At 40.9% G+C, this 26,956-nt stretch overlaps 3 protein-coding genes across 3 annotated transcripts in view; 2 read left to right on the forward strand and 1 right to left on the reverse strand.

Moving 5' to 3' along the window:
- The first annotated feature begins 6,219 nt into the window (after positions 1-6,219).
- On the forward strand, positions 6,220-9,128 carry neurod4 (neuronal differentiation 4). Its single transcript, XM_075475659.1, has 2 exons — positions 6,220-6,377; positions 7,363-9,128. The coding sequence occupies exon 2, from the start codon at positions 7,369-7,371 to the stop codon at positions 8,431-8,433; it is 1,065 nt and encodes a 354-aa protein (XP_075331774.1). The 5' UTR covers positions 6,220-6,377; positions 7,363-7,368; the 3' UTR covers positions 8,434-9,128.
- A 6,040-nt stretch (positions 9,129-15,168) lies between these two features.
- birc5b (baculoviral IAP repeat containing 5b) lies at positions 15,169-16,759 on the reverse strand. Its single transcript, XM_075475500.1, has 4 exons — positions 16,634-16,759; positions 15,812-15,921; positions 15,380-15,497; positions 15,169-15,276 (listed from the first exon to the last, which is right to left on the reverse strand). Exons 1-4 carry the CDS (start codon positions 16,757-16,759, stop codon positions 15,169-15,171), a joined length of 462 nt encoding a protein of 153 aa, XP_075331615.1.
- Positions 16,760-25,072: 8,313 nt separating this feature from the next.
- Positions 25,073-26,956, forward strand: part of znf385a (zinc finger protein 385A) — a 58,069-nt gene continuing 56,185 nt past the window's right edge. Inside the window, exon 1 of the mRNA XM_075476735.1 lies at positions 25,073-25,664. Coding sequence (XP_075332850.1) covers positions 25,655-25,664 — 10 coding nt within the window. The 5' untranslated portion in view covers positions 25,073-25,654. The remainder of the gene's footprint in view (positions 25,665-26,956) is intronic.

Raw genomic sequence — 26,956 nt, forward strand, 5'->3', positions numbered from 1 at the left:
CACCAAAATGAATAAGCCCCTTACCCCCCTATCCCAAACAATAGTCTTTTACATTTGATTTGTATTTGTCTTTCCGTTCCTAAATATAAGATTTAAATTGTTTGAAAATCGTAGCATTTTCTTTTTCATTATCATTTCACTTTTAATGGAAAAATGCATTAAATACATTTTTTTCTTACTTTATTTCATGCCCATATCATATCAGGTGAAAAATGTATTCAGTTGTTTCTTTGAAACAGCTTGTAAATCAGATTTTAAAACACGAGTGTGGTCATATTGCTTCTTAATGAGAACCATGACTTTTGATCATTTAAGATGATCTGTATATTATATGCAGACAGAATAGTCTAGAGAAACAATGCAAGAACCAGTGACTGAACAGTGCAGTCCACAGAAGTAACACTAGGTGTCACTATAACCCAGCAAGAAGACAGGAGACAATATTTCCTCCCCAAAACTTTGTCAAACTGTTAACTGAACCACGTAACAGCAGCCAGTTTAAAACACACACTATCTATCTATCTATCTATCTATCTATCTATCTATCTATCTATCTATCTATCGTGATAAACAATTTAATCTAACGTCACTGTATAAATCGGAAAACAGATTTACAACTTCTGGCATCCCCCTTCCCATTCATCCAATAATCATTGCTCTCCACTCGTCAGCAGATTTTCGGCACAATCCATCGCGCGCTCAATGGGCCTTGAAATCACCGTTTATGCGTCTTGTACGTCAAAACAATAGCGACGCAAAACCCCTTGCTGCGAGACCAACGGCTCTTCTGGTGCTTTAATTGCGCATCAAAAATGCAAAATGAGAAGGAACAAACATAAAGACCAAATTAACACCGAAAATAACAAGAAATGTTATCAAATTGTTAAAACAGAATAATTAAGAGAAGGTTTTCAGAAATAATTGTATTTGTTAGAAATGTTAATAGATTCTGTCAGCCTGGAGTCTTTTCTCCAACCAACTGATTGCTGTTGAGTCTGCCGAGCAGACAGCTCAGTGTCAAACAGCTTAAGAAGATTACCAGGGCCTCACGTTTTCCTCATCATTTCCAACAATAATCCACCACAACAGGCTAATAATAACTTCTGGAATATCCTCTGTCTGCTTTGGAATAGATTATCAGCGGTGGGCTAGTAGCAGTAATTAGGAAATTAAAATTTGATCTCTTTGTGATTTCCACTTGTCTGCACATGTACGTCTAAAATCAATTTTCTAAATTGTCAGACATTCAATTGGAAAAAATGACCATTATGAATTCCCCTATTTACCACTTTGTGCAGAGTGTTGTGAAAACAGATTAGATTACTCCAACTTAAAGGAAATGTTTCAACAGATCCTCTGAGGTGCCCCAACTGACTAATGAAATTATTGCAGCTCTCCCAACTAATGTCATTCAAAGTCCCCTCTGCAACGGCAAATCTCCAAACCACCTGATTTATTTTTAATGATATTACACCCTCAGTCGGCTGTGTCATGGTAATAATCAGGACTGCTCCAGCTGCCTCCAGATCACATTAGCCAGGCTTAATATTGACAGTGCCGGGCCCACTAAACAATGAGACTATAGGGATAGGGAGCTTAAAGGCAGCCCAGCCAGTGGGTATTCTGCAGGAGGTAGAGGAGGTGCAGGCCAAGATGCTCCAGTTCCCTATGCCCTGGAGGACTGGCATCATCATTAGTTCTGCTGAGCTTTAAATCCACCGCTACCAGATCCAGACCCCACCCAGGCCAATGACATCAAAACCATACTGACGGGGGGCCATGAAACTAATAGCAACTCGATTGCCTGCTATTCTTTCACCTGATGATGAGACCTGCTAAAAAAACAGCTCGACAGCTTCACCTTGTGTGAGGTCCCTTTGTGACAAGGTATTTCCATAAGGACCACAGCAACTGCTCTGCAGGCTCATCTTCAGATATTAGAGGTTCATCTTCATGAGTGTAAAGACCTTTGTTTACATAACAATGAAAGTACAGTGCTGTAAACATATTAAATATTTTTTAACATTAAGAAGCCAACCATTTTTTTTAAAATTGAGACCATAATCACCAATCGCCTTACAAGAAACACATTTTGCAAAATGACTACATTAGAAAGATGCTTTATCCATTCAACAAATTTATGTAGGAGGCTTTTCTAGTTGCTCCATTTGCATAATGGTCACACTGGGATTCAGACTAGGCCACTTGTGGGATACTTGCACCTGATCACAGATACGCCATGGCCCTTTGCCAATCACACCTTCACAGTTGATTGTCCCAATTAAAGATCACCTGTATTTGTCTTCGCCAGGTTGTTCATTATCTGTAAGGTGTCCTTGTATAGTGAGATTTTATCTTCTATCCCAAATTGTTGTTTGGATCGGAGGGGATTTTGTATGGGGGCCCACAGATTAGCGTCGTTGATTAGTGGTCTGGTGTAATCCTTTCAGACCCTCTCTCTCCAAAACACCCCTGGGATATGCCCGTCTCCCTGAGGACTGGCAACATGGCAGATGGATCCTCCTCCCCCTCTTCTCCCCCCTTCAACAGCACACCCAAAAACAGTGTTGATGTTCTGGGATGGAGGTTGTAAAGTATCCTGAATATGAGACCACAGGCACCTTTGTTTAATGGCTCTCTCCCCACTTAGTGAGAATTGCCCTCAGGCCTGATTCCCATTCTGTAGCCACATTTCTGCTCGACTGGAATGTTTTCCACATCCATCAGCCCAAAGGTAGAGGAATAAGCAGCAGGCAATCTGCTCTTATTGTCAAGATGAAATGCTGCTTGATCTTATCAAAATTCACTGTGTGATTCAAGAGTCTTATGCTATTGGCATAATAGTTTAATAGACACATGATGGTGCTAGGCCTGATTTACCTATGAGATTATGATGAAAGCAGCTAAAGACAACTGTTCACTTTGTCCGTTTGTGGAACTGTAACAAAACCTACTCTATTGATTCTTTTTTGGAACAAATAGATATAGCTCTATTTATAGTCTATTATGTTGTTAGACTTAGGCAAAAAACACTCTTGTTTTGCAAGAGATTTTCGTTAAAAGACGCCTCACATTGTAAAATGAACCGATAGCGGGTTACTAATTCTAGAAAAGACTTTGACTGAGGTTAAAAGTTTGTGATTGTAAAATAACCTAGCTAATGTGTTTGTGTGTGTCCTTATGGAAAGTGTGCCATGTAATGTTACCATCGTTTTCAGCCTTGATGGACAACAAACGGAGAGGGTTGGTGAGCCTTGGGACTTTGTTAAGAGTAGAGATAGAATCATTTTAAAACTGGCAGATAGTGTGTGACCACAGGAAGTAGTTGGAAGCATGCAGACACTGAAATATGCCGTTAAATACATTTGGCTGATAAAGATCAAACTAATATAATTAGTTTTCCAACAATACAGTTTCATCTCTTTAGCCTAGCCACCCGGTGCCACATCACCCCCCCACGCCTTAGCATGCCAACTAGCACAAATCCAGGCTCAGTCCATCTTTTATGATCACTGCAAGGGGCTCAGCTTTCAGGAGCGGACCAGAGAGCTTGTGTGTAGAGCTTTAATTCCTATTGTATTCGTTCAGTCTTGGTGTGTGTGAGTGTGTCTGCGTGTTAGCAAAAGGGGTAGTGGGAGATAGAGATGAAGAAAAAGACAGGAACAAGGACCCATCTGTCAGTATATAGTGCATGAATCCCTCCCAATCCACTAGGAGTCCCTAGGGACAAGAGCGTGAGACAACTCACTTGTGGCAGTGTTTTTTTCTTTCTTTTTTCCTTTTTTTTGTTTCTTGCAGTTGAAGGGTTACCCACATTGACAGCAACAATATCATCTAAATAGCTAACCCTGACTGATACTATTTTGGTCATATTTATATACGCAGGAACTCATGTGGGTGTTGATTCTTTGTTTGTTTTTTTCAATATAATCACTAAAAACTAAATAAAATATATTCATATATATAATAATTATTTTCCAGAATAACGATTGAATAGCCGAGGAACAGATTAGGTAAAGTTTGTTCAAAGAACCTTTGGCTAAATATCTTAGATTATCCAGTTGGAAATAATGCCAACTCATCAGAATTTGTACAGATCTGATGTGTTCAACATGACCTCTTTCAGAAGGCTGACTCTGTGTTACTGCTTAAATGGGAGCAGACCAATTCCCTTTCCGTTATTCAGTCATTTGGGAAACCGATGGGGATTGTGGGAGACTGTGAGGCTCCATTTCCCCATTCAGGTTGCAGGTGTGATGAGGCCATTCTCACACTCATGGGACAGCAAGGGAGTATAAGCTACGTGTTTGGGGGTAGAAGTGCATGTACCTGGGGAGTTTTGGGCTTCATATTAGACACAGATACACACTGGCAGGCACGCGCGAAATGACTCAAACACAAAGGATAACGCTTATCTCTCTCCATCGGCGTGCCTTTGTGACCAGTACATTGACCAAGTGTGATTAGGGCCGTTAGCGTGGTGGGGAAATGATGTTTCAGCACGAGGCATCATTTGGGGTATAGGTAGTGACGCTTGCGCATCCAAGCAACAGATGCCCCCGCCCCCCACGCTTCCTATATTAGGCCATCTGTTAGACTGTGCCCAATAAATCGTTAGATAAGTGACTTTTTTTGTGTGTGTGGTGTTGTCGATTAGCCACGTGACCATATCTTATTTCCCAGGCATGAAAATATATGGAAGGCTCAAAAACAGGAAGAGTCACAGTTGCTGAAGTTCAGTCATGAGCACAGCAGTGCGCAATCGCGCGAACAATGGGATCAATGCGGGGGCACGTGTGACTCGCGAGACTGGTTGTCAGTGGCCAGTGACGACAATGGACTCCCACTGTGTTGCGGCTTGCCAAGCACGAGTACTGGCGGGCTTTTATTATGCCGTGGTATTTAGTTAAAACTGTGTAAAATTATTAAAGTATTAATGTAGGCTATTAGGAGACCATATAGCTACTCGCTTCAAGGACTCTGTTGAGTTTGACCCATGTGTTGATGGATTGGTGTAACGTTATCATACAAAATAAAATACAGAAAACAAACAAACAAACAAAAACGCAATAGCCAAACAGCTTAACAAAATTCCCAACTCAGTAGCACTCCAAGCGTTATTTCTGCATTTCCTGTGCTGTTGCACATTCAACAGTGTGAGTTTTAGCTGAGCGTCTCCATTTTTGCCCCAATCAATCCAATAATCAGATTGTCGTTCGGTACAAAATATGACGCTGAAAATTGAAGAAAAAACAATTGAGCGGCTTGGTGAACAACGCACACACCTGCTCTCCATACACCAGGCTGTCAAAATCACTTAAATTCGCGCTCAACGACGAGCGTCACTTAACTCAGTAAAGACCATGCTTACACTGAGTTTAATCAGGGGGAAAATCCTAATTCAACCGACTAATGACGAGAAAGACAATCGATTAAACTAGCCTTGTTGACTCACATGACGACAAAACAGAACGATGGAATTTTTCTTTTTCTAATTGTGACCAGTCACATATATGTGAAGGCCGTTTGTTTAAACCACAAGACTTAGCCCTATTTTATCTTGGCTACTTCACTTTACCCCGAAATCCGTGAGCCGTTGGATCCTGTGAAGTTACCAAAAAGGTGTCTGCAATTTAGATTTACAAAATAAAGACGAGGGTGAAATAGTTGGTAGACAGTTTCTGCCATAACATTTATTCATGATGTGACTGCATATGTGATTGTGAATACTTAGGGTGGCATTGTAGCACCAGTGCGAGGAATCAATGTGAAAACAAACCAATAATAATTTATAGAAGGATGGCATCAATTTCGTGGATTAGGTTGCCTATTTTAATGATGAAACAAGATCAGTTTGAAAGTTGGCACTTGTGTGGGTTGGAGTGGTCATGAAAAGGGAAATCCCCTACACTGGAGATTTCTGAGCTGAAATCCGTAACACTGGGTATGTTACTGACTCACACTGTCTCTCCTTATCTTCTTTTTTTTTCTGGACCACTGATTTACAAATAAAGGATGGACTACAAGTGCACCCGTCCTTTGCGCGCTCCCTTTCTGTTCTCTAGATATTTACTATGGGGTTGAAACTTCTGGTCACGAGCCCGCCACGCGCTTTTGGATAACTTGATGGTGGGTGGGGTGCCAGAAGGAGGGGCTTACCCGGCTAAAGGCAAAAAAATCCGCCCTATCTTGCCATTAGGAGATGAGACCTCCGAGCGCGCTCATGGCTATCTGAAGGAACAGAACAGTTTGGGACAGCGGCAGATGTGCGAGGAAAGAAACGCAGCTATTCCGGATTTATCACTCAGTTGCCTGTGTTTGTGAAACTAGCCAGCTATTTTGATACCTTACGCAGAACAACTGCTAAATCCAAACAGGTGAGTTCGCTGTTTTGTTCATCTTTAGATTCAAATCAAGTAGGTCAATATAAGAAAATACGAAAACAGGCTATTTCATCTTTAAGTTAAATATCAACCAAGTCTGTGCAACTTAATTTAATGCACTTACATTTCCCTGCAGCGGGTCAAAATAATAAATCATCGATTTACAAAATATAACCTAAAGTTAGGGAGAACTTTTCAATTAAGTGAAATCAATGTCCTCCAATTTGGTCGCTAATCCTGACAGATTTGCATGCTCAAAATTCTGAATTATTAATTTGCTTTAATCTGCCCCACTTTTGCGCATTAGTGCGCAATAATTAACTGGGACAATTTTATGCAAAACAACAGCAACTTTTTATGCATCGCATCTTCCTTTGAATCAAAAGAAAGATAAGAGAAAAAAAACAATATTTACATTTGCAAACACATTCAGATAATATAATATAGTCTAATATATTAATCCTCTCCTCTGTATTGTTGTGAAGACTATTTGCGCGGCTTGTCCACATGTTTGTTGATTTTTATGCTGCCTATTTAATCTTTGCGCTTTATATGCGAGTAAATCCCGTCGTGTCCCAGATTGACAGCGTCTCTAAAGGGAGTTCAGCATAACAGCGGGGGACCGACAATTCAGCCACCTCGTTCCAAAAGTATTTTTAATGTAAGAGTATCACAGTGTAGACCTATTAATATATAACAATTAAAGGGTTTGAAATATTTGATATGAGAGCGGCAGTGGTTTATGAAGTGTGCCTTGATGAGTGAGCTGTCCACTCTGCAGTGCTGAAATAAGCGCAATCACTCTATAGCCTATTTCATCGTACATGTGTTGTCAGTTACTTTCTTCGAAGTGCTGTTTCTGGTTTCTGCCATTTAGGAGTAATAATACTAATCTATGCAAAGATTAGCGTTGTTGCACAATGTAAAATAAACGAAAGAAAGAAAGAGTTTCTCATCAGTTTTTGTTATTCTACTTCAGATCAAAATGATGACCAAACCATTTGGAAAAAGTGCTGACATGAGTGAGCTGGTGAACTCCCTGGGCTGGCTTGATGAGGATGGCAGCTCACAGGATGGCGATGAAAGCCCAGAGATGCACCATGGCCTGACTGCAGGAGGTGGGATCCACTCCTGCACAGAACTTGGCAGTGAGGATATGGAGGAAGAAGAGGAGGAAGAGGATGATGATGATGAAGTTGGGTCAAACAGAGAAGAGGGTCCCAAAAGGAGAGGTCCTAAGAAGAAGAAGATGACCAAAGCTAGAAAGGAGAGGTTTCGTGCCCGGCGGGTCAAGGCCAATGCCAGAGAACGTTCCCGTATGCATGGGCTAAACGATGCTCTGGATAATCTCCGCAGAGTTATGCCCTGCTACTCCAAAACACAGAAGCTATCAAAGATAGAAACTCTAAGACTGGCCCGAAATTACATCTGGGCCCTGTCAGAGGTGCTTGAGAGTGATCAGTCCACAGAAAGCCATGGTTTTGTGGAGATGCTGTGTAAAGGTCTGTCTCAGCCCACCAGTAACCTTGTTGCTGGCTGCCTGCAGCTGGGACCCACTCCATTGATTCTCAACAAACTGGAGGACAAGTGTGGAGGTCCAGGAGTAGGCAGTGTGGTGGCTGGACATCCCCTCAGTTACCCATCCCCAGGCCTTCCTAGCCCACCTTACGGCTCCCTGGAGGCATCCCACTTCCTCCATATGAAGGGATTAAAAGGGCCTGTGTATGACAACCCCTCCCCTAACGAGTGCAGCAGCGGGACCCCTCCATATGATGGGCCCCTCACTCCCCCCCTCAGCATCAGCAGTAACTTTGCCCTGAAGCAGGAGCCTTCTCCACATGAATCAGAGAGGAACTACACCCCCCACCTTGGACACCATGCCCACTACCTCTCGTCCCACCATTACCCCACTTCCACAACTGGCAGCCTAACAGGGATGCCTCAGGCCCACCCAATCTTTCAGGCTTCTCGTTATGAGCTGCCCCTGGATGTGGCCTATGACTCCTTCACTCACTCTCACCTGGTCACCTCTCAGATGGGCACCATCTGAAATGTGATAGGAGCAGTTTGACTGTTCAGCAGCTGACCAGAGGAGAAACAATGTTCCTGTATAAACTGCTGTAAAAAACAATGATCATTGTACTGATTGTATAAAGAAAATGGTTTTCATTTATGTTGTCTTGTACTCTGGGAGAGCACTGAATGCTCAGAGAGGGGGAGACTCATCACCTCAACTCAGTCTACCTGATCCAAACATGCACTCAAAGCATTCTTTGTTTTATTTATTCTTTTTTGTTGTGATCATAAATTGGTATTTAGATTCTAATTATTTCTGAACATGTTGCCCTTTCAGTTGTTAAATAATGGAACAAGGAATTAGTTTACCAAATCAGATATTCATGCTCATGCATAACTGAAATGCTCAACGGGCTTGTTTCCGAACATAAGAGCTTGCAAAACTATATCTGCAAGACACATATATAAAAAAAACTGATACTAAAGTCAGCCAACCTAAATTGTTCATTGAGGTCTATTCTTAATGTCTTGGTCTTAAGAAAGCAATGCATCTATTTATATATGTATTTAATATTTATTTTGATAATGTCTTGTGCTTTTTATATTTTTCTCAGCCCAGTTTGTGTTTCATCGTCTATATGGTTTGTTGCCATTCACTGGTAGCTGTACTGTATTTAAGTTATTTATTTGAGGTCTTTCAGGTACTTGTCCATTTGGTGTCACACTTTTTTGTCATACTGTACTGTTAATATTTTACTGTTTCGCACTTAAATGAATAAATATTCTTATATTATATGCTATTTCCATAGTAACAATGTGTAGCATGAGTTTTTTTCTCTCTGGTCTTGGGCTGTCATGTTACTTTTGAATTTATTTCACACAGAAATAGATCAATTCACATGGCCACCGGATCAGTTCATTATAAAATGTTTTAATTCAGAAGGCTACTTTTTGCATTTCCACAATGAGCTTCAAACATTCTCAAGCGGGTAAGATGAAAGAATGATGGCTTTTTTACCCCCAATCCTCACTTAAAATTCAACAGATCAGAGGAAAGTGTTATGATTATGTCCTATATTTTTTTAACAAAATCCAAATTTGCTGAATTTCAGTCCAGTTGCATTTATTTTTAAAAAGTTAAATTGATAAGAGCTCACACACCACACTAACTATTTATTTTTAATTTTGCACAGAGCCTCTGCCATTGTTTAGATTTTGCCTATAACAAGAGATTGATGACATGCAATTTCTAACTTGTAATACACGCGCATTTGCTATAAATTTATTGCATGAAACTCTAGTCCACAAACATTGACCACAGAATTAATCTGTACAAGGCCTAGTAGATGAATAAAGGGTTACAACGTGGCCTGATAACAGAGAACTGTTGCAGCAGAGCATCTGTGAGTGAGTCTGTGTATGATGTCATTTAAAAGGCTTGCTCCGGGGTTTCTGTCAGGTCAGGCGGGAGTCTGTTGTGGGCCATGGGAAAAAAACTCTGGGGAACAGGTGAATGTGTCACAGAGGCTTTTCTGAATCTCTATCATTCACTTTCTCTCACATGTGTCCCATTTTCCCATCAAGCTCATGCCAAAACATTGTAGGGCAGGACATCATTCTCATTTATTTCATAATACATTTAGAGAGCACAAGAAAAGAATGAAATTTTTGTTCAGAGACACAGCATATGATTGAGGTGAAACTTTGAGTTAAGATAAATTTTTAATAGCATGATTGTGAAGATACTGTCACCTTATCATCTATATCAAAAACCTCTCAAATGGAATTTCAGCAAAGCAACATTACGGTCCTCTATTGTCACATCATCTTAAGCAAGCAGATTTCTCTTTATATGAGCACATTTTTATCAATCGACTGATGCCAAAGCACAAGTTTAAACTTCCGTGATCATGTTGAAGTACACGATGGCTCTTAAATAAACAATGAACAGGGTTGCCAAAGGGCAAAGATGAAGTGGTGAGAGTTAGAGCTGGTGTGCACAACTGTGTTTGTCCTTCTGGTCCTTTAGACAATTACATAAAGGGGAAGGTGCTTTGGAGGCTGTTGTTCAAGAAGACTTCCCCCCTCTTCAACTACATCTCCAAAGGTCTGTCTTTTCCAGTTTTGGCAACAGTGCAGAAAAGCCAAAGAAGAAAAGGGAACGATTGTTTTAGCGGGCGCCACTGGTCTATTGTGAATGCAGCCTGTTCTTTCTCTTGACCTGTGACCTGTATTGTTGTTAGGCTTCTCCTTTGGGGAGGGCAGACAGCTGGGGGAACTGCGGGGGGCTAATGGACAGCTGGGCCAATTTGGGGAGAAAGAGAGAAGAGAGTGAGAGCAAGAGAGAGAAGGATGTGAGAGGCAAAGGGAGAGTGTGTTGTGGAAAAAAAAGAAGGGTAGGAAGAAGAAGGAAAGGGCAGAGGAGGTGACAGAGGTCCTTGCTCCTCATCCACAAGTTTGCCCCCCATGCTCTTGTGTGTCAGCCTTGGCACAGGAATGACACATAGCTATACAGACAGACACTTGGCCTGTGAGAAAATACTGGCAAAGTTAGCTGGCGCACACCCTCTTTTTGTCTTTGCTGTTTTGTTATGACTAAAACAGTTGGGGGCAGGGAATGTGAATTATCCTCTGGAGTCCAAATACACGAGTGGGTGGATATGGAAATAATCTCTGTAAATTGATTTTTGATACAAGATAACAAAACACAGACCCAAGACATTGTCAAGGTATGGGTCATGAAGGAGAGTTTGATGGTTAAATGAGAGAGTTTCGGAAGAGCTAGAAATGAAATCCATTTAAAGTTTAGTATTTTCTATTTAATGAACAGGTGCAAAGAATCATATCAAGGTGATGCGGATACTCATTGTCAAAGGTATCTGAAAGTATTCTACAGAAGATCACAACTGCACAGCGCTTTATAAAACAAGATATCAAGTGGCTCTTATAATAAGTGAACACATGCTACATCATGCCATCTTTGCTGAGGCAGCAGGCACCAGAGTGCAACCTGTAGCTCAGTCCCAGAGAGAGAGGTCATGTCAGATATGAGCGCACAGATGTTTGATGATGTGCAACTCTTGATTCCTAAACTTTTATGATTTTTATTCTAATACACACTGGATGCTGGCAACGTGAAAAGAAAGCTTTGAAGTTGGCTTTGGCAGTGGAAGCTGATGTCACATAGTTTTTAATACAATCTGAAGCCAGTCTTGCTTTTCCTTTCATTCTCTTGTGCTTATATTTTATTTTCTGTGTACAGTACACTTAATCCACTAGCCAAACAAGAGTGTCCCACGCTAAAATAAAAAGGTCCTGATCCATAGAAGCTGGATGGAGGGATAAAGCATTATGATTAAGACTGTATTAATGGGGCCATTGGAGGCTGGAAGGTTTTAATCAGTGTCTGTGTGCTGATAATCCCTCTGCTTTTAAGCTGGGGCGAACACAGTGATGCCCCCTCCCCTTGGGCCTCAACACGCTTGCAAACACACACGCACACACGCACACACTTGTCTCTGTGGCGTGCAAGAGGTTATGGATACCCAGGTTGAGAGGTGGAGTAGTTCGAAATGGAGACAAACTAGACAAGCAGCTGGTGGAAGAAAGACCGAGAAGACGCTGCATAGAGACAGTTATGTGGGCAAAGACAGAGGAGCACAATGAAAGATGGGAAGGCTGGCAAGATGGAGGAATGGAAGGAGGGTTCATTTGTAATGATAATGGTCAAATTTTGAAATCAAAACTTTTTTTTAAATGTCCTAAGTTTGATGCATTATCATTGCATCAGATAAGAATTATATTGATTAACATACATCTTTAGAAACAATAACAAAACAATGATGTTCCAGTGTTGTTTCCAACAGAGGCACTGAAATTCAAAACGATTTTGGCATTGAAACAGAAAACACACACACACACATAGAAAGCTCATAAAGCATGATTGAGTGGAGAAAAATTAAAACAAAAACAATATTTCAAAAAAAAAAAAAGGAAACACATTCAAAGATTAAAAAAAAATACAAATACATCACAACAAGACTATTGTTGCTCTGAGGTGAAAACACAAAAGCAGTTGAGAAAACTTTTGTGTTTTCTTAACTGCTTTTCTATATTTCTTAGAATGTTTTGCTGCATGTTCTGGTTTATTAAATGTTGTTCCTTTGTTTTTTTTTTTAATTTTCCATTGTTTTTTAAGTTTGTGAGACGTTAATGTGGTTTATAAAATATTGTGTTTTCTGAATGTCGTTTTTTCCCCCTGAAACGATGGTTTCGACTATGTTGTGTTTTGCACCTCAAATCCAACTATATTCTTTATGGCAGTATCTCTTGTACTAAAAACAAGGAATAACTTGTAGAACATATTTGAAAAGTTAAGATAAATTGGTAAAAAGAAAGATTTAAATATAATGAAAATGAGATGATACAAAATAATTGCTTGTTCTCACATGACAAGCTCTTGCAGGTTCATTACCTATGGAAGTGGGTGTAAGAGGTGACATTGTGTGCATGAGGATAAGGGGTGGACCTTCCCCTCCCAGAGTTCTCTCAGAGTATTAGAGTGTAGAAGTTAAATAGCTTCTAATGGGATCTGGATGCTGTCGTATTTACCATGCCCCCCCTCTGCACGCCCACCGCATTGTGGAAGTTTCTGGGCTTAGGGACACCACAATGGGCTGAGTGAAGGGACAGATGGAGGTCTCTTTGGAAGAAGGCACAAAAACAGCCAAGGTAGGAGGGTTGTGGTGTCTGAGAGCACACACAGCCAGCATGTGCAACTGCAGACACGGGAGAGTGTTGGAGGTGGAGGAGGGAGAGGTGAAACTTAATCAGGATTTTAGGTTTTCCTGATTATTATGCAAGGAGCAGTAAAACCCAGCCTGTTCCATTCTTTTCTGGCAATTTTTCACTGCCCGTCGGTGGCACTGGCCCACAATGACTTCGTAGTTAGGGTTCATCTGTCAGCTGGCCTCCATACACATCCAGCTTGTTAGCCTGAAGTACAACATGAAAGTGATGGCAAGAGAATTACAGTGATAGCTGTAAGACATTTATATTTTCATAACTAAGATTTGCTTCTCATTTGGATTTTTGTTTATGAAAGCTCATCTGCTGATGTCTTACATATCGATATATATATATATAAAGCAGTGTATGGTACATCAGAATAGAGGGTGTCTGGTAGATGAGGAGAGGACAAGAACTGGAGGAGGGTAGAGGGAGGTACCAGTTGAAGGAGCAACAGATGGGGCCTGATTGAAAACTCAGGTTGTAAAGTTTCTGTTAGTAACATCTGTCCATTTGTCCATCTGTTACATCTGTTGTTTACCGTTTTTTTTTTGGCTGAATCTCTTTAATTGGGAAACCGCACTTGAAGTCGATGCTGTTTACTCTTTGTCACACTATATTACATCTGAGCAGAGCCAAACGCAATCCATGTGCAGAAACACAACACAGAATCCCATTATTTAACGTTTTTGATCGTTTCATATTATGGAAAACTTGAGGGCAGACTCCCACCTCAAATAAAGTCTAAACCGTTTCCCCATAATTCCCACAGATAAGCCCATCTATCGCATCTGTGGCATTCTATTGTCTTTGTTAATTTTCTGGAACACGCACGTACGTAAGTGGATTGACACAGGAAGTGGATATAAGCCCCGATTAGAGGTACATTTGCAATTACTGTAAATTTGCACCTTATGAAATGTGTACTTATGTATCCCGCTTACCTAACTGAAGTAGCCATGTCATCAGCACTTTGGATCATTTCTTTATCTGGTATACTTTGTGAATGATGCTCTAAAGACAAAGCTTTTTTCAAACATAAATTCGTTGCATTGACAAAATGTAAATGATTGAGAAAACGTTTTATCTTATTTTAGAAAACAAACAAGGTCTAGAGTGTTATATGCATATCAGTTTCATTAAGTTACATCACCTAGGAGTATTTTACTTTTTTCTAAAAATATCCTCTTCAGTTGTTCTGCAGTGAGCGGATAAAGGAGAATTACACAGTTCATCTGGGCTCAGTGGCCAAAGTGTTACATTAGACATTAATCCTGAACAGTGGAAGGTTGGAGAAGGGATAGGATCTTTTAATCCAATACTCCATCCATCCAGCCCTCCCAACCAGAGATAGTAGAGCTGCACACTTTAAAATAAGAGCAGACACCTCAACTTTTGCAAATAATTATTGGGGTAAAACTTCATTCTTGACATGCAAAGCAGCATATGAAGCAGTACAGTGTGACATTGCCTTGGACATTTGTAGCATTAGGACATTGCTTGGGATTTTCATTGTCAGCTGAATCGTCCTGCAGCATTTCTTAAATCATTCTCCTCTTAGGGCTAGACAAGTGTCCAAGGAAGCTCTCTCAGTGCACACTGTTCTCCTATATGTAACAGATGTTACTGGGGCAACAGTTGGTACTGAGAAGGAGGGGGGGCTTCAGACCATCTGTCCAGGGTCAAGGTTTGAAAAGAGGTAGTTGAGATGGTGGCACGTTCAGGAAAATGTTAAGTATTCAGTTGAAAAGTGGGAATATAGCCCACATTGTAATCCCATCTGAATGCGTGCTTTCATTTTAGATGGCGTTTGTAGAGGTTTTGAATGAAAGGCTGGGAATTCCATGAAGCCCGTCTTTGATGCTGGAATACTGTAGCTTAAGCTCAAAAGCACCATCTTGTGGATAGAAACGGGACTACAAACAAAATGCAATATTCATCAAAACTTTATTGGTTTTTAAATTGTCACTCTGTTAACCCATTAGGCTTGTGGTCCTGCTGCACCTTTAAAATTGGTCGATTTAAGGCTCTCGATCATGTGGTCCACCTCATCACGCATATATGCCATCTTCTTATGACAAATCTTCCTCTGGAGAAAAAGGGAAGCCGCCAAATGTTGAACAACAGCTGCATTAGTAGTTAAGCAAAAGTTTACTCCATTGAAAACTTACAATGATTGTAATTATACTCACAATGTAGATCTTTAGCCTCTCCTTTTCCAGGTGAAAGAATTCCGATACAGTTAACTCGGTGAAGTCTTTCTTCATGGATAAGAACCCACAGTTAGGGGAGCGTTTTGCATGCTCAGACCTGGTCAGATAACATTGAAGAAATTTGTTTAATGCAAAGCAACTAATATTTGGTTTTAAAAACTCAGTGAAACAAAATTTGGATAGTTTTGTGGTAATAAACCTTATGTTGTAGCCATCTTACCTGTTAATCTCTATGACAATCAGAAAAAAAACAAAACTTTTCTATTGGCACAAGTCTATTCATAACAATCAGCAACACTTATCCACAGCTGAACATAAATTGATTTCAAACTAATTTGCCCCATTAAACCACTGGCATAATCTTAATGACGTGGTAGAAGCAAAAATCAGGAAGGCTGACCCTTTTCTTACCAGGGATCATCATCTGGTTCCCAGCCCTCGAGCTCGATCAGACAGAAGAAACAGCAGGCAACATCAGGCTCATTCTCACTGGGGCAGTGGATAAACCCTGCCTTGGCCATCTACAGAGACACAGCAACAGAGACAAACACTGCAAGCATTTTACAAACAGATTTGAGAACAAAAATTTGAGCTGCAGTTCAGGAATTTTGCTGCAGCAGGATTAGTTTCAGTGAAAATGAAACCAGAGGATGATCTTTTTGGCTCTTTGTGGGATTGTGAGCCTGTAAATATGGCACATAGTGTTACTCATCAAGTGAGGTGTCAGCAACTCATTCATCATGATGAGACTGGGGTAGGCAATGGGAAACATCCGTGCACTGGACACCTGATGAAACTGGCACCTGCTTAACCATGAATCATAATCTGTCAAGGTCTTGGATAAAAGGCTGTGGAGCACGTAGTAAACATAACACACTGGGATTGACTGCATCACCCTATAGAATTAATGGGATAACACCAATTTCTGTGTGTATATATGTATATATACTTTTCTTTTTTTCCCCTCCAGCATTAGTAATGTGTCACGAGGATTAACGTAAATCAGGCTGCATTCTTAAATCTACTAGAGCTCTCCGTCTCACCCGGTCTTGAAGCGCAAGCCATACTTACAAATTCCTGTTTAATTGCATTCAATGACCCCTCTGCAAGGTCAAAATAAGATCAAAACAATCACTGGTATTGTTGAACACACTTCATAATTCCAGCATTTTTACAGTTTCCATGCATCAGTACTCCACAGCATTCTTTGCTACAGCTCAGTGGCCAGTTTACCTTTTCAGGTGTGCAGTTACATTCCTCTCTAAATGGCCATTCTATAAAGCTTTGTTCCCGCATCTCAGGAGTGTACATTTTGTCATATGCGAGAAACCTGGTTTTCAGCACATCTATGCTTGCCATGTTTGTAACAGAAACAGCCTCAACCCAAAAATATACTATGCCAGCATTTATTTACACGTGTGCTGATGGCCCAGGCTGCCTCGACAGGTGTTATCACTTTTGGATGATTAAACTTTGCTCAGGTTAAAAGTGGGCGGGGCTACAATGGGAACGCAAGTGTATCAGATTTCACCCATCATAAGGTATTTTATGCTTATGATGATATAAGTGAGGAATTTGACTTGATATGTGGAAAAGATTTTTTTGGTGTAAAATGGCAAAGCAAATTAAGATGCTTATTCACTGGATTGATAATTCCTTTTAATGTCTATATGTCTATGTCTATGTCTATGTCTATATGGCTGAGGACAACTCGTGTACACTATAGTCACCTGCTAAATTGAACATGGACCTAATTTGAAATAATTCCAAATCTACAGAAAGGCATTTAATTTGCACTCCTCTATCCCTACAATGACTCCTTAATTGTGAATTGTACATTTTCATGAGTTGGAATAAGCACTTTTAAAAGAAATAAATCTCTTTGAATATTCTTGCACAAGTTTTGGAATTTCTTATCTATGGATTTCTGTGATGTTTTTCTTTGTTCTTCACTGATCTTCTGAATGGCACACTCTCACCGTCATGTTTTTACTGAATTACTGAAATATGAATTGAGTGAATTCTGGAATTCTTATTGAAACAGACCTCTCACTCTTGAGTTACAGTGTCCAGATAACACTGAGTAAACAGTTACATAACACACAGAAAGTTAGTTGTTAGATGTAATGGTTTGTGGTGTAACCTTTATCAGGATGTTTATTACTTTCAGAAACAGAGGTGGTTCTGGTCTGCAATGTGTGTCTGTAACACTACCCCTCATTACTGTGAGGGCTGAAATGTGCTTACAGCTGTACTCTGCCACCTTTCTAACCTTATCTTTCTGCAGACTGCCTGTGGAGGTGCTGAGACACACTGTGACTGCTTATGAGACTGTGCAGTCTTAATGTGTCTCACTCATTTAGTTGACGATGCTTTGAGAGGTAAAGCTGTGCAAGGATGTATTGTCTGTTTCGTATCTGCTGTGCAGCTGATGTCACATTGTGGTAGCTCCAAATATTTTGCATGGTGGGTGGGTGCTTATTGCCGTTTCCCCAGCGTAGCATTTACCCCTGAATTTCTGCATGTGTGTGCTACTGTAGTCATTCAGCATTTATCCATATGTTCAAAAGTTTCACAGTTTCCTAAACTTCCCGTCAACATTGCTGTAGGTGGGAGGTGACCATACTGTATGAGACCCAGGAATAAATGCCCATAGCAGTTATTTACAGAGACTTTGTTTCTTTGTGACTTTCGATCTTCTGATGAGTTGACTTTCGCAAGTCAAGAGAATTTTGCAATCACCTGGGCTGTTTGGAATTCACTCCGTGCACTGTACCACAAATGATCTCTGTGCAAGTTGTCCGTGTACTGGACCTCATTTAACTCCTCATACCTTCATCGACATTTGACTCCCTTTCCTGCCCTCCTCCCTGTTACCCTACTGAATAGAACTGCCCTCACTTATTAAAGTCTACAAAGATAAGCTGCAGGAATCTCCTGCCCTAGCTTTGTTTTCACACAGAGCTGAGAGTGAGAGGGAGGGAGGAGATATGATGTAGAGGTGGATGGGAGGTGACACATGCAATGCGTCTTTATGTCCACATGTCCTTTGCGTAGCCATCGTAACTGCAGTTTGCATGTGCTGCTCCTGGAAGCTTTTTCGGTGAATGTGAATTTAAACGTTTTTCTTCCACCTGAAGAAGCCTGACCAGTTTCATGGTGGGAGGATTTAACAGAATTTCCAATTATACCTCCCCAGAGTTGGAAATTTGACTCAGTCAGAGTCAGTAGAAGAAGTAGAGGTGTTTCCAATGTGGAACACAGGTAAGATGAACCTACTCTATTACCATCCACTGCTGTTGTGTGCGTGCTGCTATTTAAACTGATATGATACGGTATGGTCTGTTTGAGGAACTATGCTTACTTGCTCCGTTTTAGCATTTGTGTGATTATCGTATGAGGTCTGGTGCTCTCGATTTTCTTTGATGTTTCACAAATGGTATTTGATTCAGAAATATGTGAATGCATGGGAATCAGCTGGAATATCACAGACTTTCTATCTTTTCAATCGTACATACTGTAAATCTTTGAAGCTGAGAACCCTGGTGACAGCTCCACCTGTCATCTGCTGCTGTTACGTCCAGACTGAATACTGCACATTTGGGCAAATTTGTGTGTGCGTGTCCATGTGTGTATGCACATGTGTGTGTGCCTACTTCAATACAGTAGCCTACATATCTGGATGTGTGTTTCTATGCAGAAAAAAATGTGAATATTTTTCATTTTAACATGTGCACCTTTTATGTTGTTTATTTTTCTTAAAATCAAATAGATTAAATGACCTGCTGTTTAACAAGTGCATAAAGGAGAATATTTCATCAGCAGTGATTTGACTGATGCCTGTTTTCACTCTCAGCTGAGGAATTTCTGAGCTTTAGAAATAGACTATGACCAGTTTGCTCTGTTCTAAAATATAAGGTGAAAAAGTAGCTTGGAATATACCAGTTTAGAGCCAAATAATAGAGATTATCTCTGCAAAGTTTCAAAGTTGCTTAACGTTCAACATTATCTGAACACAGCCAACAATCATGGTGCAAATGTGTGATTTGAGTATGTGTGGATTGAAAGAAACTCTGCCCTCGTGATGCTGGTGTAAAAATGTCAGGGAAGTGCGAGAGTGTGACAGTCAACATCAACATTCTCCATCTCTGTAGGCAAGAGTGGATTCACAGGAGAGGCGCACCCATCTGTGTACACACATCCAAACATCTTTGCAATACCCACAGTCTCCCTTCCTTTCACTGTGAATTACACTCAAGTGTGCAAAGCTTTACCATCTAGACAGCTTGAGCAAAAACATGTTGTCAATGCAAAAACAAATGAAAACTAAATGCACATCAAGAGAATGTCTACAAAGAAATGATGTGAAGACATGAAGAGAAATATTGTTCGATACAAAGAAAATATTGTAATAGTTATAAATTCTTTTACCAGCTTTGTGTGATGAATAGTTTGATATTGAGTTCTTAATCTGAAATGGAGAGAAAATATTGGATTTTCTAGGGCCATTAGGGGAAATATTATCAAAACATTTTCAGGCAGCCGAGAAGGCAAACAATCTGTTCCCCACTTATTCAGCTTAACACAACGAGCAGTGTTGCTTCACAAAACTGTATTGAACAAATATATCATTTTATTTATAACAATCAAAACATAGCATATGCAGCCTGAATTATTCAGTGGTTTCCTAAGCGGAAAAATGAACATAAGGAACATACTTATATTCCCATTTCCTGCACATATCCACACCTAATCAATAGTCTAAATTTAGTGAGATGATTATCCCTCACTGTTGCAAAGTGATATGCCTGTCCGAATTGCAGGCTCAGGCCAGTTCAAGGGGAACGCAGAGGTCCTTGTGTTCCTGTTGAGCTGACTAACATGTTGCCCGTCACACTCACCTTTGACCTTCATAGGAAGCCTCTAAATTCACCACCACAGTGCCAGGAGACACCCAAAACATATTATAAGAATAAGTGCAGACTGTGTATCAACAGAAAACCTTTCTCATTTCACCAAGCAAGTGAAGTCAGGAAGAAGAAAAAAAAAACAGGGCAGAGAAACATTTCTGGAAAGTCACATAGCGCCTGCAGGCAGTTGTGATATATGAGGAGAATTTATGACCAACCGAAGTTGCATTTTGACAGTGAGTTTGAGCTGTTGTAAGGAAATGAGTTACAGTCTGTCTGGTGATTTTCAGTGCGTGCAGATTTACTGGGAATTTCTCTGGCAGGAAAGAATTAAGAAGACAAATCTTAGCATTACTTGAATGGCTGAGTTTGATGCACTCTCCTCAGGTTTGATAAATCTCTCACAGGCTTCTGCTGCATATCAGCAGGATAAATTCTCCATAGTGTTTCATACTGTAAATAAAAACAGTTTCAGTCAGGAGGCCAGTCTCAGCTACCTAAAAACAGGTTTGTTGTGCAGCCATTTTTTTGCCTAAGTAAGGTATTTTAGATTTGGCCTGACAGGCCATCAACGCTGTAGCCAGCTGTGTCATATTTCTTCATGGTACCCAGTTTACCCCTGTGTGTGTCGAAATGGCTTATGGAACATACAACCCTCTCAGTTTCCATGTTGGGATCACTTTACTTTGTGGAACGTTTCCATATCGCTCTCTATGACAAATGTCTGTAATCTGACTGTGCTGTAGCAAAAATTTTAGTCTTGTGTTGACAGACTTGCATCAACAGAGGGCAGTATAGTTTAACAACAATTTACTATTCCAGCTCTCCATTGCACTTTAATCTCACTCACTTTCAGTGTGAGGAACAAATCTAGTGCTCACCTTTTTTATTTTAGACTTTATCTTATGTACTTTCACTCTTAACTTCCCTCCATTCGCCTCAGACTTCCAGTGCAACTTAGAGTCCTTTCATCTCAAGAAATAGTCACATTGACAAGAAGACGAGTATAGGGGAATCGGTCGCCCACTTTGGGGCATGGTGTGACAACAATCTCCTTATCTTAAATGGCAACAAGACAAAACTGATTATTGTTGAATGTAGGAGAACCAGTAATAGGCCACTACTTCTATGTTGGAAGTGATGAAGGACTACTGATATGAGGTTGTTCTTCTGAACAACAGACTGGGCTGGAAATGCAATCCTGGGAGTGTCTACAAGAAAGGACGGAGCTGACTTTTCTTCTTGTAGAAACTTAGGTCCTTCAGTGTTTGGAACAAGATTTTGCATGTCTTCTCTAAATCTGGGATGGAAAGTGTAATCTGCTTTGCAGCCATCTCTTGGAGTAGAGGTATCAGAGCCAATGACGCAAAGAAAGTAGACAAACTGATGAAGAAGGCTTGCTCTGGACTGGGAACTGCTGTTTAGCCCCCGAAGCTGATAATGCAAAGGAGAATGTTGCAAAAGCTGCTCAGCATAATGGACAACAATACCCTCGACATAACATGGTGTTCAAACAACATGGTGTGTTTATTCAGATGCTGCTTCTGCTCTGATGCAACAAAAAAGCCATGTTCTGATGTACTCTGGATTTTCTAAGATGCAAAAATAATTTCACTCTAAGCTCATTTAAAACTCTTGATACAGATGGGAACTAAGGTCAACAATGGGTAAAGCTTCTCTGGAATAAGTGTGACTCAATACAAGGAGCTCAGGAATAACAAATACAAGTCTACATATATACTGTAAAGGGAGAGGTGACTGACATGTAAGGTCATCTATTGTATGCTGGTTAAATCCACTGATCTCCATCACCCTGACAATCACACACAAGGATAAAGAATGCAAAACACAAGAACAAAAATCGATGATACAACACTTTTGAAAACACCAGAATTAAAACAAAAACACGCAACAACAAGAATAATTGGGGAATAATTGATTTTTCCCAGAGAAAGTCTTGGTCTTGAAATACTTTACTGGGACTTGTGTGAAACTGACCTGCTTGAATTATCAGTCCATTTCTTCTTCTTTTCTTTTCTTTTCTTTTCTTTTCTTATTTATTTGCAACATGTACAATGTTTAGTCCAGTGTATTTCACCTCAGGATGATCATGTAATTTCATGTAAAAGCTCACAAACACACACAAAAGCAAACACAAAGCAATTGTTTTTACTTTCCTTCTCTTCTGAATCACCAAAACATTTTGTTTAAAAAACTGTTTTGAATGACAAAATGTAATAATGGCTCAAGATGTCCTCTATTGATTCATTAAGCTTGATTTGCCTGTAGACCCAAAAATGGAAAAAAGGAAAAAGCTTTTTCTTTTTAATATTTTAGCTCTTTAAAAGCCACAAAATGATGAGGCACTTTTATAACTTAAAATCTCCTTTAAAAGTTTCCTAAAAATAACACTGAGGGCTAGAAAATAAAAGTTCAAAACAAGCAGTTTAAATGGGGCAGCTTTTGCGGGAAACTGCTGTTCTTGGAACTGCTGTCGGAAAATAGTTTAATACTTTCATTTTCCACGAGTAAAATTAGATATTGACGTATATTCTTTGTCTTATCACTTTGGGAGACAAATTAACAAAGAAAGTACCTTTGGCAACACAAAATACACAAGTTGAACAGAGTTCATTATTCGTTTATGATAGTCTCTTTGTTGAAATTTACACGTCTTTGATTCGCTCTAACCAAGAAGTAACAGAAGTAAGCACCCACTGGCAAACAAAGGGCCCAAAGTCCTTCCATTTTGTTCTCTGTTCTTTTTCTCCATCACCTCTCTGCTCACATACCTGTCATACAACGCCATCTGTCCTCTCCCCCATGGCTTTCACCCTTCCCCTGTCCCTCCACTCCCCACCTCTGTCTTTTCCTCCCTGCATCTTCTTGCCTATGGATGATACAGGATCTCCATGCTCCAATTTCACCCTCTCATCGTGACATCCATTAAAGTGGCGCTGGGCCCTGGGCCCCCGTTGGCCCGACAGCACATTAGCACTCGGCCCATTGAACGCCAACAAGGGCCAGCTCTGAATTATTGATTGCAACACAACTAATGAGGAAACCCCATCCAAGGTCTTTTACAGACACATAAACACACACAAATGTCATGGAATAAGTTGCATGCACAGCTATCTTTATGATTACTATTGTTCCAGCTGCCATGTGTTCAAAAACTAATATTCTCAGTGCTCGGTCCATTTCGTGCAGACACGGTGTGTTTTTGTGGTTGATCCAAAGACCCACAGGCTGGAATTTCTTTTTTAATCTGTTTGTTTTTCTGCGTTGTGTTTGTTCCACATCTTTACTTTCATTATTACATGTATGCACTTGTTTGATTGTATTGTTGTTTTATGTGTTTGATCTCTGTAAGAGTCATGTAAGATGGAGGATTGTTGCGCACCTCCATATATTCCAATGTACTGGAAGGTATCTGTCAAATAATTTTTTACGCAATCTGTAAGAATTTGAGGGGGTGTCTGTGGCAAAAATCTCTGCCAGTGTTTACACACAGTTGCTTGAATATATGCAGAGGAGCTGCTGTACAGAGAAGTGTTGGAGGTGGCAGTCTGCTTCCTTAGTATTCTCTCCAACACCCTGTGACTCACAGCCTCAGCCTGAGAGTGTGAGAAGGGTGGTGGTGGTGGGGGTTAGAGTTAGAAAAGAAAAAGGGAAAGAGAAAGCAGGACAAGGAGAGGCTCCATGAACATCAGGCAGCATTTTCTGTAGCCTCAGGCTCACGTGGTTATATCTGTGTGTTTGCAAGCATGCCCGCCCAAGGGGATTAATTTTTTGACAGTTTTGTTAAGCCTTCTCTTAAGCGCTGAGCATCTCAATAATGTCGTGGCTGTGTGATTCAAAACATCTCCCTAGCTGTCCTGTGATTCCTCTTCACAAGGGAAACCGGAGGCAGAAACTAGCGCTGGAACATGACAGCAACATTGTTTGAGTGGTTTCTTGGTGTGGAGTAAGTAGACCATAAGAAGCTGGCTGTGAAGCTCCTCTTCAATTAGTGACTGCATTGCTTTGGTTCACAGTTAAATCCTCTGCAGCCTGTGTCCTGTGTCCGCTTCTCTTTCAGGCTTTGTCTCTGTATTCCATCCTTCTGGCCGTCTCTTCTTGTCAATCCACAACTCTTCATCCCTCTGTCAGTTTGTATTTAGTTTAATCTCTGCCCCTCCTTCTTCTGCTTCCTCGGCTATGTCGCTTTCCATTTCATCTCTTTTTTTTTTGCTTGCCACCCCTCCTTTGCCCACTCCTCTTCCAGTCTAAATTCCATCCCTATGACAAAAGCACAGATGTTGATAAAATGTGTAACTTTGCTTGGGTTACGGGATGGAAGGAGGGAAGGCGAAAGCCACACAGATAAAAGGTTAATCCTCTAACAAGTCCATATAGGTGTAGAGTCAAAGGACAGAGTGGGGGAGGGATAATAAACAACAAGTGCAGCAAACATATGAGGCAGTCAGGCTTGAGCAAAAGAGGGAGACGGGTGAGGAGAATGTGGTATAACGAAAAGGAAAGGCTGAGGTTGGGGAGACGGCATTTTCAGTCAAGCTCTGTCTCTCCTTCATGACTTCCACTCTGCATGATGACAAGTGCCTGCCGCTGCTCCCATTGGCCAAGCCTGCCACCAATCAGAGCAGAGGCATGTAAGGTGCCTTTAGGTTATACCCAACCCCAAAAACAAGAAGCAGAGAGAGGAATAGACAGCCAGAGTGGGAAAGGGAGTATTGTCTGACAGCAAGAGACCAAAGCAGACGTTGACTTTACATCACACTGAAGACCTTCCATTTGAAGTGCCCTGTGAAATGATACAACTGAGAAGAAACTGCTTGTCAGCTGTTTGTTGGAGACCACTGCATTTCCTCCTGGCTGCTCTGGAGTTGAAGATCTTGGCTTTGTAGCCTCCCTCTGTGATTGGCTGTCACACTTTAGGCTCCCCCTCTTCCCTCTTTCTCCCCTCTTCCTCCTCTCTCCCTCCTCTGCTGCCAACCACCTCCATACTGTCCTCAGGCTTACCTGAGCCACCACTGCAGAAACACTGGACCCCCTCCTCCACACATTCATACATCTCTCTCTCTCTCTCTCTTACACACACACACACACACACACAGTTTTTCACCTGGAGAGGGCAAAAGCAAAGGACGGCATGTGCAGCAGCAGCAGCAACAGCAGCAGTCTCTCCTCACATCTAACGCTGCCTCTCTGAGTTGCCTCTAACTGGAGAGTGGAGAGGAACTCTGAATTTTGGAGCCATTGTCTCTTGGCGAAAGCAGGAGAGACAGGGGCAGAGAAGGAACACTTGTCAAGCCAGGGACACCAAAGGCAACCCACACACAGCATGATTTTGGGTGAGTTGTTGCTTTTTGGTGCATGGGATTTTGAGTGGTCAGTCATCTTGTTGTATCACTAATCCCTACTTTAACTTGGCCACCAGCAGCTCTTGATTAATAGTGCGCTCTGCTTGGTTTCCATTCCACACAGACATCTGTCAATACTGAGCACTCGGATGAACCGTTAAATCATGGTTAGGGCTTGTAATTACAATAATAGTGTGCCATTACTGTGGCAGGTGTGAGTGATGACAGGGAAGGTCAAAGTGTTTGGAGCTGGACAGTATCATTATGGGCTGTTTGGTCACATGACCAGACTCCACCATTTCTATGTCACGCCAAATGAGGTGAAGTGACAGACGCTTTCATCTAAACTTACTGATAACTGATGACATGCAAGTTTATGCAAATAGTCAAGCCAGAATCTACAAAGGGTGCATTAGTTTCTCCCGGACCTTTACCTATAACCATCTGAATCAGTTATGAGCGGGGTTGTCATTAAACAAACAGCATTAAAAAAAGATTCTGTCTTTAGCACGCAGGACAGTATAATTTCCAGTTATCATGCATTGTTGCTCTGTTCTCTGTTGCTCTGAGTCAGCTAACCTTATCTTCTTTAGTATTCTGGTCTCATAGTGGCTATGCCTGAAAGAGGGAATTCTGTGTGCTCCACATAGCCTGCTTGTACATGCATACAGAAGATGAATCCAATGATATTACCAGTCCTATGTGTGCTGCTGTGGATATGATAGGAAGAAAGCATGTGTAGATTCAATAAGCAGTGCGACGTCTGTGAGATTGTTCTAGAGTCTTCTACTTTGTGTATGGTCGTTTCTATGAGACCATGGGTGGTGATAGTGTGTGTATTGGTGCTGAAAGTGTGTGTTGCTATGTGCTCTGCTGGAGAGGCCACTTTGTTTTAACGCATGCCTGGGCTGATTCAGGCGCAGCTCTGCTTCTCTGCCCTCCCGGCAGGCATGTTTTTCAAGCAGACATTAATGATTATAGGGAGTCAAGTTGTTTCAGTTCTGAGAGTTTGAAACGTGTGTGCTGAAGAGTGTTTGTACCTGTGAGCCGCAGGCTCTGAACAAGTCGGTAAAGTTCATGTCTGTTACAATGGCTTCTAAATTGAAAACTTTTCGCTCTTTAAACTTGTTTTTTGTTGATTTATATTGAGAATTGATTCATTATTAGTTCTGTTGTCAGTTTCTGCATCCTGTCAAGCATGCAGACATACAGCAGTTAGACATGTTGTATCTTGATCAAGTTGCAGATGGTAGCAGCTGCCGTAAATGATATTTGACCTGAAT

The sequence above is a fragment of the Odontesthes bonariensis genome, chromosome 10 (assembly GCF_027942865.1).
Source record: "Odontesthes bonariensis isolate fOdoBon6 chromosome 10, fOdoBon6.hap1, whole genome shotgun sequence".
Taxonomy (NCBI): Eukaryota; Metazoa; Chordata; class Actinopteri; order Atheriniformes; family Atherinopsidae; genus Odontesthes; species Odontesthes bonariensis.

What these genes read in the sequence shown, in the direction of transcription:
- neurod4 (XM_075475659.1), top strand. Translation starts at nt 7,369, where the DNA reads ATGATGACCAAACCATTTGGAAAAAGTGCTGACATGAGTGAGCTGGTG.
- birc5b (XM_075475500.1), bottom strand. Translation starts at nt 16,759, where the DNA reads ATGGCAAGCATAGATGTGCTGAAAACCAGGTTTCTCGCATATGACAAA. An exon ending in GAACCAGATGATGATCCCTG is followed by an intron (nt 15,498 to 15,811) that starts GTAAGAAAAGGG and finishes TTATCTGACCAG; the next exon opens with GTCTGAGCATGCAAAACGCT. An exon ending in AGAGGCTAAAGATCTACATT is followed by an intron (nt 15,277 to 15,379) that starts GTGAGTATAATT and finishes CTTTTTCTCCAG; the next exon opens with AGGAAGATTTGTCATAAGAA.